This window comes from Condylostylus longicornis, unplaced genomic scaffold (assembly GCF_029603195.1).
Source record: "Condylostylus longicornis isolate FDR11 unplaced genomic scaffold, ASM2960319v2 ptg000039l, whole genome shotgun sequence".
Taxonomy (NCBI): domain Eukaryota; kingdom Metazoa; phylum Arthropoda; class Insecta; order Diptera; family Dolichopodidae; genus Condylostylus; species Condylostylus longicornis.
The window spans coordinates 561,553-574,725 of record NW_026578008.1 but is presented as its reverse complement, the minus strand read 5'-3'; the positions used below and the strand labels follow the sequence as shown (position 1 = coordinate 574,725).

Below are 13,173 nucleotides of genomic sequence, written 5' to 3'. Positions count from 1 at the left end.
ATAATTTTGTTAAGCTTCATTTTACTTTTATGTATGTAATTTTGATCATAATCAAATTTAATTTTATTCATTTAATATTTTATCAACGATTTTATATAATCTTCATGCATATAAATACACGCGATATGCATACATAAAAATTTATTCGATAATGAAAGGAATTTTGTCTATTTTTTTTAAATATTAAATAAAAATTATTTTATAGCATTACCAGATGTTGTATATGCCTAACAGTTAACATTAAATTTTCAAAAATTTAAAAATATCAATTATTATTTTGCTTTAGTTAGCTAGAGCTATATAAAATTTGCATTGTTTATTATTAGAACCCCTAAATGTATGCAATTTTATGTTATGTAACATTCATTTATGAAAAATTCATTTTAAAATAGGTAGTGTAAGTATATCTGGATTTTGTTTTTTAAAAATATGATAACAAAAAAATATATTTTAATTTTAATTCCCATAATTTTAGTCATCAATATTAATAAGCCAGCCCTGTTTTATATTTCAAGTATGTGTAAATTTCATGAACTTCAACAATAATAATTAAATTTTCTGTTTGTCATATGGTTAATTGTGAATATTTCTAATTTTTTTTCTTGTCTTATTTTTATTTCTATTTATTTATTATTATTAAAAAGCTCTTGACGACAATAATTTTTTCGTCAATTTTAATATCAAAGAGTGCGATATAAAATAAAAATTTGAAACGATGCTATTTTAGAAGGAAAATAAAAACATTTTGTTTATTGAAATCAAAAAAATTTATACAAAACACACAAAATATATTAACTAAAAAAAAATTGCCATAAGAAATTAAATAAAAAAAATTCAAATCCCTAAAAGTATGCAATTTTATTATTTTAAAATTAAAAATGTTATTGAACACAAATACATACGCAACTAATTTAAATTGAAAAAATTTGTTTTTTTTTTATTGCAAAATTATTGCAAATTTCATTATTTAAATAATTAAATTCATTATTAGTAAATAAGTAATTCTAATTTTTGTTTGCTTATTCAAAAATTATAATTTTTTTTTTATAATTATATAATAAGGAAATTGTAATTTCCTGAAAATATTTTTAATAATTCCAACAATATTAAAAAAAATACAGGTTCTAATTTAATTTTGCACGCTAGGAATAAAGTAGCTTATAATCGAAAATACTGCAAAAATTTTGAATTTCAAATATAATTTACAAGAAAAAAAATTAATGATGTGAAATAATATTGTACACATGTATGTATACATATATAGCTTAATTATTATTGATTTTTTCAAAAAAAAAAAATTGGTATATATGGCAGCGCTATTTATTATTATTTCTCATTATTATTATTGTACCATTACTATAATTTACATAATATATTTTTTATTATGCGGCATCTATATTATATATATGTACATATACACTTAAAATATATAAAAATAATTTATATTATATTATGTATTTTATTTTATATACCATATTTTATAAATTTTTTTTATATATACATATATCTTTTATAATTTGGCAGTGAACAAGGACATTTTCTATATTATATCACCATTATATATTATTTAAAAATCATATGTGCTCAATTATTTTTTTTCTCTATATATACATATGTACATATATATTTTATTTTATGTATAATAAATAATATAAAATAATGCAGATTGACTTGCACGCTATAAATTTTTAAATATACAAATATGAGTATATGAATGAAGACAGAGAGACAAGAGAGAGACGCAAATGATTGAGAAAACAAAATAAAAGAGAAAAGAATAAAAACTGAAACACAGTAAAATTTTTGAAAGAGAACAAAATTATAACAGGATATTGTTGTAAGTCAACTTTAATGCCGGGTATATGCCATATACAAACACACACATCCTAATATATATGAAAGTATGTTATAGGCATGTATGTTTAGATAAAATTACAGTTACCTATATTAGTTGTCCTAATAAAAGCAAAAAAAAAAAAACAAAATAAAAATAATTGTAAAGCAAAACAAAAACCCTTAATGTGTTGTGTAGAGCACAGAAAAACAACAAAAAAAAAAAAGAAAACAAAGAAAAAGAAAATTTCAATGCGGGTGTATTGATTTTTTTTTCTGCTTCTGTTTCTTTTATTCCATTATTTTTTACCACCATCAACAGGACATTTTTGTTTTTTGTATATAAATTAAAAATACATGTATTTTATTAGAAAATATTCTTGTTTTTTTTTTTTGTTTTCCACATCACTAGACTTTTGATTATATTTAAAATTTACCTATACCTACATAAAAGCCGAATAAATTTTTTTTTTTATTTCGTTCATTTTACATTCGGGTACCCAACTCGTAACAAATAATTATGAACAGAACCATTGAACAAAGTGATTAAAACTTAAAATGAATTTGTTACTTATTTCAGTTTGGATTTCATTCCAGTCTTTAATTGGATGCCATATGTAAAACTGGCTAAAGTTCGATTTCTTATTGAATGAGCGAGAATTAAAAAAATTAGAGATTAAATTTGCGTTAGCATTGTTAATTTTGAATTACTAGCGCCATCTGTTTTTTAAAAGAGACAAAATAAAATATTATAGTAATTAAGTTTTGCGTTACTATTAATTTTGAAGTAAATTATGTTAGGGCGCCATTAAAATTTTATATTCTAAATTTTGGTGTTAAAAGTTAAACGATTATTATGTATATGAGGATCTAAGCAAATCAAGTTTAAGGTATAGTCAATAGTAAATACTTCAGTCTGAGAAGTAAGAGAAGAGACTTATAAAGTAAGAGAAGAACTCAAATATTGGAAGAGAGGAACAATGCCGTTAATATAGTAATCAAATTCGACTTGAACAGGCTTTGCTTATAAGTATAGAATTTTTAGAGAAGCGATGTCCTACGATTTGAATCACTTATACGTTCGAGTATTAAAAATATGGTGTTAAAATTGGATGAAATCTTTGTGTACTGTTTTGTAGATCATGTTATGAAATTTACTCTCTCGAAGCTACTTTTACTCAGACTTATTTTAAAATTAATTTAATTTTATAAATTTAGTTAGAGAATTTGTATAACATTTTAATGAATATAAAAATGGAAACTTTTTTTAGGTTTTTTCTTTTTTTTTTATATTTTTTTTGCATCGCAAAAGATGAAGGCAGAAATAATATTATTGAAAAAAAGAGGGAGAGAAATAGAGTGAGAAAGAGGTGAAGAGTAAGACACAGGGAGAGAGAGAGATTTTTTTTATACAAATTGAAAGAATTTTTTAATTTTTATTTTGTGTTTTTAATTTAGGTAAGAAAATAAAGAAGTATAACAGTAAGTCATTGTATAACATGTAAGCATTATTAGAATATGTCAAGATAAGTAAAATGACAACAATAGAATTTAAGTTGGGTACACTTTTCTAGTCTAATTCTAAATGTATAAGAGTTTTCTTTATATTATTGTTATACATGACAGAAAAAATATTTACGTGTTAAAGTGTGTTTTTTTTTTTTTTTAATTTTCACTTTCAAAATATTTAGGAATTAATTTGTTTTGTTTTATTTTTTTTTATTTTTTGTGGAACAGAAACAGCTGACTTTTTCCTTAATGGGAAGTATTAATATTGATGACATAAAACGACAAAATTAAAGACTAAAATTTAAAAAAAACATTTTGTCGCTTAATCATACCCTATAACTTATATTGAACGCTTGTATCCTTGCAGCAAGTCCATTTACTTACTACATTATAAGTACGAACTTTTGTTCGATACTAAATTTCCCTTACCGTTTGTAACGCTAAAATAACATGGCCTGAGATATAGACATAAGTGTGTAGTGCATATACAATATACATACATTAATTACATACATTACTATATACCTACCTATTCGCGATATACGTACATTACCATAATATATTCATAGCATACATACATTGCTTACCTAAACGGTTTAAAATTTCATTACTTGCAAACAAGCGGCATATTATCATATGGTGAACATATGTTTCGCTTACACTTTATGATGTGTATAACAACAATGCATACCTTTATGTTTATATTATACATTAGAGTATAAAGCGGTATGCATAATGTTAATATGAAAAATGCAAGCCTATGCATTTTCAGTCATTATTATTGTTTGACGTAATTTTAAGTAATGAGTGAATGAAGGTATATGAATTGCACTTTCTTTTCCAGGAAATAGAAATAATTAACTAGAAACCTAGATTTTAAGAAACATATTGTAAATATTACAATAAGAATTTAAAGTAAATTTAGAATAAGAATTTAGTATAAATAGTAGAATAAGTTTTTAAAATAAAATCAAAGTTTTGAATCGAAACTACAAACATCTTGTTTTTCTTTTTAAAACTGAAGATTCTCCAAATCGGCAGTAGTGCCAAACTTGGATAGATCGGCGTTTATCGCCATTAGGGAAAATATAATTCAAATATAAAGAATATATAAATATAATCTTATTACATGACAACCCTGCCAAACATAATTTTATTACAAGTGTATGATTTTGATTAGTGTCGAATTTTGAGTCGATTTAACCATGTCTTAACGTTTGTCCGTCTATCCGTTCAAGCGAAGATGGTATTAGGGTTTTGATGTTTGATAAAATTCTTTAAAATTGCTTGCCCGCTTCTATCTTGCTATATCTTAAAAACTGGTCAGCTAAAAGTACTGGAATTTCGTAAAAACAAATATGGTGAAATTGCCGTTGTATTCGTTAAAAGTTGTTAAGATCTTATGAGTGCTTATGATAGTTGCCATACAACTCAAAAAGTTATTTGAGCATTATTATTCAGCGCATAAAACTTTGCACAAGCAAATATGTTAGGGCTGTTATGTTTGATAAAAGCTATTGAAATTTTTCAACTGATAGTGGTAGCTGCCATATACAACTTCATAAATTGTTTGTTCATAGCGCAGAAACTGTTGAAGTTATAATACAGAAATTTTGAACAAATGAATTTTGTGCGGCTGCCATCACTTTCAGTAAAATTCTTTTAGATTGTATGAATTTATATGACAAATATTCGTAAGGATATCACAGAGTTGAAAAGGTTAACTATATCTATTCTCGTTGTAATATAATATTTGATAAATTGAATGAGATCGTGTTAACAATGAAGTGCTATAAAATATATTTCAAATGAAAAACACAATTACTAAAAACATCTGGAAATAGAACAAAGTGCCGATCACTAGAAATTCTTCTGTTAACTGCACATAAGGTAATTTCTTTAGAATTTCTATTGCAGAAGACAACTTTTTCTAGAACATATCCAGAATGCTAAAAATTCAATTAAATTCATGAGAATCATAGATAATTTCCAAAATATAAATTTACTTTTATATTCTTATGAAAATTTCATTTTAAATCTGTGATCTTTCAATATAGACTGTTGTAGGCGTTTTATTTTCAGACAATTTTTTGAGCCAGCTATAGGTCAAATTTGCTAAATATTTTCATTAAAATTAAACGCCATTATTATTTTATTCATGTATATTTTTAGAATATTCAATTCCTTTTAAATTAATATTGGAATTTTTCCATTTAACTTGGAAATTGCAAAATAACCATCAACAGGACATACAAGTACATAGCTATAATATAAAAATTAAATTATAATTTAATTAAAATGTTAAAAACAAATTTTTTTTTTTCTATTTTTTTCTCCACAGGAAATTGCATTATTTTTTTTTTATAGTATTCTAGAACTATTCATTTAACTAGAAAAAAAAATTTGTTTCTAATTATTTTTGTAACCAGAAATTTAATAAAAGAGAATTTTATAAAAATTTGTATTTGTATGTATGTTCAGGCCTGGTTCTGATTTGTGCCGAGCCCTATTCGGTTTCCAAAAAGTATACCCGGCCGCTTTAAAAGCAATGAACAATATAAAATAAACATTGCACATTGCGTATTGTAATTACGCCCTTGTTTTCCGGCGTCCATTGAATATGCTTTCTTTGAATGTATGGTAGGTCCGGCGCTGTGTATGTGAATAAGTGTACTTATGCTGTGTCTGTGTAAGTGTATTTATTTGTATCTAGTTCATAAAAAGGATACTAATTTGTTTTTTTTTTCTTTTACTCAATTACAAATTTTAATTTTGTCTTTCTTTTACTCTTGGTTTTCTTTTTATGAAATTTAAATTGCCTTAAAGGTATAGTCTAGTTTTATATTATTTACTATTATATAAGGCATTTAATATAATGTAGGCAATACCCCGTATATATAGGATAAAGAAGAGCTTTGACAAAAAAAATCTTATCATTTTTTAAGGACTTTTTATTTTAGTAATGCACAATAAATACTAAAAATATTAAAAAAGAAAAAATTATAAATAAAAAAAAAATTAAATAAACTTTGTATACGAATTTTTGTTTTGTATTTTCTAAAAAGAGAGAATCTAAAACATGTCTTTTAAAAATTAGAACACAGAAAAAAAAAATTTTTTTTACATGCACATCACATGTCAAGTATTTTTTATATTTTAAGGCTTTTTCTCGGTGAAAAAAAACCAAAAAAAAAAAAAATTCATTTGTTTCATAATAAAAAAATAAATAAAATTTTATGTAAAAAAAAATTTTTTTTTGTTAAGAAAATCATGTAAAAAATTGTAAATAAAAGAGTTGATCTGCTTTACTTAAGGATATTTAATATTTTGTCAATAAAGTTTTTCTCTTTCTCTTCTCAAATTTATGAATGAGAAAGATTTTAAATGAAATTGTACATCAATGTCATCATTTGAGATTATTTCTCTTACTTTTGAGAAAAAGTTCCATCTCACTTAAGGAAAATTTCCTCAATATGTTGCTGAGAATGGATCTAAATCGTGCTCTTATTGGCTTCTTGACTAAACATTGCCCGATTAAAAATGTGACCTACATAAAATGGTTAAGTCTAAGTTCCTTTTGTATAGATTATGCCAAAATGGTTTGGGTGAAAAACTCATGAAATTACATAGTATTCGGAATATCACATAAAATTTTTTGTGGGATTTTTTTTTTCTTCTTCACTCCTGGGAGGAGCATACGGCTAGGTTACGATATCATAGATAATCATAGTGACCTCTGGGTATTCAGTTGTAACCAAAATTTTATAAGCTTCAGTTATTTGCAATCTAAAATTTACACCAATTAAATTAAAATGGGGATAATTTCTATGAATTTTAATCTATACTAGAAGACAAACTAAATGCATAATGATTCCAAAACACTCTTTTTCTTAATGATTCCGATTTTTATAATGATTCCGAAAAACTACCCGTTTTTCTTGAGTCATAGCCCGTATATATTTTACAGTAACTCTATTAGGTTATTACAGAATTTAATCATTAAATATTAATATTTCTTTTTCATTTTCATCCTAAACGTATGCAATTCTAATAATTTTTTCTCATTATTGTAAATGTAGTAACAAATTTATAATACCCTCAGTTATTTATTAACATTGTTTTTTTCAATAATATAATGCATGTATATATATATATATATATATAATATGTAGGTATACAAAATTATTTTCTTAAAAAAAGGTATAGGTGAAAGTTTGAATATTTTTCATGTTAAATATGAAAAACATGAAATTCATTTTTTTCCCTCTTGTTTTTTTTTAAATTCAAACAATTTCCATCAGGAGTATGTTACGATGTCATTTTAAATGCGAACACATTATGTATGTATGTATGTATTGATCTAAATAATAAGTGAATATAATAAAAATGCCGGAAAACAGAAAAAAGAATAAAAACAAAAAGAAAAAGTCATTTATTATTATGCATTCCAATACATAAAAAAACCAAAAAGAAAAACGTATAATAAACGGTAAAATTGCAATACTGAACACAATGCACATAAACACACACACACATACACACATAAAAATGAATTTTTTTTAAGTGGAAAATTTATGAATATGACCCATATTTTCAGATGGCCTTTTTTTCCCCCAATATAAAATATTAAAAGCAAAAAAAAAAACCAAATCAGGAGCAAAGAAATGACCAAAATCAATATTTAAATCATTAAGGATTCAAATATGCATTTTATGTCCTTAATGATAATGCATAATAATATATATGAGTACTATACTGATTATGTTGGCATATTATCGGCAGAACTATAATGAAACCAATGAATTTAATAGCCGATATTTATGCAATATCTTTATATGCTGGAAAAAATTCCATTGTCTAAAAGATTTTCTCAGATTTTTGTGGCCTTAAATTAAAATTATCGTGTCAGATCAATGGCCGTAGGTCATATTTTAATATAATACTGTTTACCTTATATGTGTGACATTTTTTAGCAATTGCGGTTTGTAGTGTATATATACAGCAACATTTAATTTAATAAGGTGTAAAAATTTAATTCTTAAAAGAAACACTTATTGCTTGCGGAAGAAATGGTTTGCGATATTTAAAAATGACGGAATTTAAGAAAGCAAATATAAAATAAAAAATTGTCAAATTTATTAGGAATTTTATATCAATTTTTCGTTTTAGATTAGAAAAGGTTGCCTGTTATTTAAAATTATCACTTCAATACAAGATAAACGCATCGAGTTAATTTGAAGAAATAGCTGAAACTGAGTAAGAATTAGACTACCATTGTCTCCATTTTTAATAACTATTATTTGAAGAAGAAAGGAGATTGATGAATATTTCACTCCAGAAAAATGATTTACTGAGTAAGATTTTCTGATGTGCTTACGATATTTAAGCTTTTAATGTCAAACGTTTGTTAATATAGTAGAAGTAGGGGCAGAGTAAAATCAAAAGACACTTTTTACCAAAGAATTGTATTAAATTAAGTCTGAATAATGTCATGGATTTCAAAATGAAGGCTCTCATAAATAATATAATTTTTTTTTGCAAAGCTTCTAATTTCTAACATTTCTAAATTAAAAGTTATTGAAACTATTCTAATTTTTAAGAAAATATTTGCGTAGTTTCATTTTTTTGAATTTAATTTTTTAAAACCTGCAATTGTAGAATCACGCCACTTTGATAAAATTTGGAACAAAAACCTCACTCTCAACTCATCTCTCTGGCTATAAAAACTGAAATACAAGAGCTTGCGAGTTTTACTTCATTGCGACGCAGGATCCTAAACATAGGGTCGATAAAAATTTATAATGAAAATTTTTGGAATAAATTTTAAGAAATACAAGAATAAATTTTTATTTCTGAAAAAATGTCCACATTAAATTTCGAATTTTAATAATTTTTATTCTTTTATTTTTATAAACACGTAAGTCTTAAAATTTTACCACAAAATTCTTACCAAAAGCAGGATAACAATTTTCTTTTATGATAAAAATTTTCATAGCGATAAGACAAAAAAAAAAACTTAAATAAAAATTCCTTGAGATTATTTTGAAAATTATTTGAGTCTCGCCGAAAAAATTTTTGAATTTTTTTTTCCAGGATAAAGTGAAAAGGATTTCTTTTTTATATTTTGTTTCTCTCTTTTCTCCTTTTAAATGTACTTTTCTTCAATAATCGCTTTATTACAATTTCACTTACATATTGTAAATTTATTGTTTTCTCACGACAACGTGAAACAAACGACACAATGATTGTGAAGATGAAGAATTTTTTCTGTAAGATTAAAAAAAAAACCGAAAAGAATTGTAATATAAAATACAAGAAAAAGGATATTAAAAAGGATGTTTCATTATAAAAATACAATTTGTCTTTTTTTTTTTTTTTAAGTATCTACAAGATAATTTTTCCTCTTCATTTTATTTTTAGTACGGGATATGAGAATATGTGATTCACAACTTAATTAAATTTCTTTTTATTTCTACTGCAGTTTTAGTGGATTTTCTTGTAGAATATTCGCTAGATTTTGAGTGTATAAATTCTAAAATAGAAAATATCCTTTTTAAAGGAGACGTGTAGGATCTCATATAAATTTAAAAATTTGGATTTATTTGAGTTGTGAGTTGGTATGAGAGTAGGTTTTTAAACGGATGTTTTAAATTTTTATATGAAATTTTTTTAATATTGTTGTTTTTATTTATTTCTTATTCCTAAAAATATGCAATTAAATGCATATTTTATTAGGAGAAACTATTCTTTAGCGAAATTTAATTTATTTTATAAAATTGTTGTTTATGTGTATGAGCATGTGTTGAATTATTGAAATGGTGATAATTATAATAAATAGTGATAATCATAGTAATGATAATAGATGTTAAAATAATTGTGAAATTTTAAAGTAAACGCAAAATATTCGTATAGCGACGTGATAAATACTATAATAATATTGCATTCAATTACATTGCAAGGAATTGCCAACCTAATTTATTGTCATAAGCATTATTATCAAAAATGCTTGAAACAAAAAAAAATATCAAGTGACGTCAGTATATTCTCAGTTGTTATCACTATATTCTCGTATATAATCATTGGTAAATTAAAGATTTTTTTTGAACAGTAAAATTTTAATTTAGTATACTTGTTTAAAGTGACAATTTTCACAAGAACAGATATTAGGAGTCCTATAAAATTTCAGTAAGATTTTTCAATCAGCGTTGAGATTTTTCTATCAGCGTTTTGCTGCAATCCAATTGAAAATCTAACTGAAAATATTGGATCTAAATATTTTATTTCTAAACTAGTTGTTTAATACTAGTAACTAGTTGTATTTTAAATGCTAACTGTTGCCATATTAAAATCAATCTTAACATAATATTTTTTGCAAGATTTAAGATTTGTCTTTCTTAATTAGTATTTGAGAGAATTAATATTTGACAAAATTAAAAATTAATATCGTTCAAATGCGTCCATAAGAATTTGGTTAGGGATTTTGGTACACAAATAATGAAAATATTGCTTTTATAATTCAAGATCAATTCATGATCAATTCAAGAAAAATTTAAAAAATTATTTTAATTTTTTATTGTTATATTAGAGAAAGTTCAAGTTTATTTGTAAAGCGAAATTATACCCTGCATTAATAATTAGTTAAGTATATGTACAAGAGAAATGATTTTGTTAGGAACTATTATTTTATTTAGGGACATTACTTACAAAATAAAAATTATAATCAATACAATAAGTATTAGCTATCAAGGTGATCGACTCAATAGAAATTAATTAACGTAAACAATTTATTCATTAAGGCTTCAAACTATATCAAAACTCGCAAATACTGTTTTCATAAATTTTTAAGAGAAATTCTGTAGCAATTAAAATAAAAAGGAGTAAAGTGACAATTATTTGAGAACTAAATTTAAAGAGAGATTTAATTTAATACAGTATTTTCGTACAATACTACTGGTATACAGTGTAATTAAGATAAGAGAAATATTAAAGTGATCATATTGGAATTAGAGAGAAAATTAAATCTTAGAGTTATTATTCAAAATTAAAGAGATTATATTATTTCATTTCATATTTAAGTGAGTATTTTAATTATTACTGCTCTTTTTTTTTTAAATATTGAAATATATTTTATATTTCATAAAATTTAATATTTTAAAATTAATAATTTTAATAAATTATAGGTAAGATATACAAAAAAATAATTTTCCTTTCTCACAAATAAATTTTTTCCGCTTAATTCATTGTCCAATGTCCCTTCCGCTTAATGTCATTGTCCAAATTTTTTCCGCTTAATTCATTGTCCATTTCTTTTAATTCCTTTTTAATACTTAAATAATTAAATAATAAAATTGTCAATACGATATAATGTTTAAGCGGAAAATATTGTCAATTACGAAAAAAGGATATTTTTAAATGAAATAAAAGAGAATTAATAAAATTCATTAAAAGTCGATAAACTCATAAAAAATTAATGATCAATAAATTTTTTTTTTCCCCCATATTATATGCAATAATAATAAAAATATTGGCGGTACAATAAAAGAAATTGTTTTCAATATTGCATTTATAATATAAAATGCAACTACAACTACAACTACAACTACATATATTATATAAATTGCATTCATAATTTAAGATTATCTGGTAATTCTAGAAATTGCATTTCAATAAACTTATTATTTTCTTTATTGCTTAAGTTTTCTTATGATTTTTGTATAACAGTGTATACAAGTACATAATATATCTAGTATATAAAAAATTTTCCACCATAAAGTCTGAATATTTTTGTTTTTGACTAGACTGTTTTAATGATCAAATTCCTGCTTCTTCCTATAACGTATAGATTTTTTATATGTAGATACGTAGGTACGTGCATATTCAAAGAAAAGAAATAAAAATTAAACACAACTTATTCATGTATTCCAATTTAAAAAAAAAAAAAAAAAAACCATAGACAAACAGAAAATGGCAAAAATAAAAAAAAAAAATCTACTGAACCTCAAAGTTGAAAAATAAAATCGGAAAATGAAAAATAGAAAATGTTGTTGATGCCAAGAAAATTTCGAAAATTTTCTTAAAAAGGATAATGAAATATGCGAATATGCAAATATATGTGTGTGCATGCATTTTTAAAAAATTATATACAATGCACTTGAGTTGTTTGTATTATTTTTATATTGTGTCTTTATGTGTTAATATAAAATAAATAAATTAAAAATGAATCAAGGGTTTGTAAAGTATCACATTTCCTTTAAAAAAAAATTTTGAAATTTTTTGCATACATTTAGGATGAGAAAATATAATAAAAGAATGGGGTCACTTAAGATAATTAACAGCACGTTTTTAAAAAAGAAAATATTTGTTTGCTTTTGTAGGAATTTAAAAAATCTTACAAATTGGTGAATATTGTCGAATTTTTTTTTTAAGAAGAGATAATTTGGGAGCGGAATATGTTAAGATTAAAATTTTGTCCTAAGAAAGTAAAATATTAGCATAATAAACACGAAATCAGAGCTACTTTTACTTTTCTTTTTTTCGGTACGGTAAAATTTGATAATTTGTCAATGCTGTTCCTGGCAGTTCGTAAGAGACGTAAGGCGGTTCTTTCCGGTAAGAAAGTTTTATAATCAGGATTTTGTCTTGGATTTTTGCTAGTGGAGAAGGGGTTTGGGTTGAGATTAGGGAGTAGATAGGCAAAATATTTTCTTCTAAATTTTAGAGAAATATTAGTCGCGCAAAGGCCCATTCATGTATAAAATTGAAATTTTCTATTTCGAAGCAGTTGAAAGTTTTATAAACATAGATGTATTATCTATGACAATAAATTGACTG

General features: G+C 23.9%; 2 protein-coding genes across 4 annotated transcripts in view; both read right to left on the bottom strand.

Moving 5' to 3' along the window:
* Positions 1–13,173, bottom strand: part of LOC129609416 (solute carrier organic anion transporter family member 74D) — a 165,847-nt gene that overhangs the window by 20,959 nt on the left and 131,715 nt on the right. The window lies entirely within an intron of this gene.
* The window catches only part of LOC129609446 (venom protease-like), a 75,705-nt gene continuing 74,106 nt past the window's right edge, over positions 11,575–13,173 (bottom strand). The window contains exon 9 of the mRNA XM_055521359.1: positions 11,575–11,668. Within this exon, the coding sequence (XP_055377334.1) occupies positions 11,575–11,668 (94 nt within the window). The remainder of the gene's footprint in view (positions 11,669–13,173) is intronic.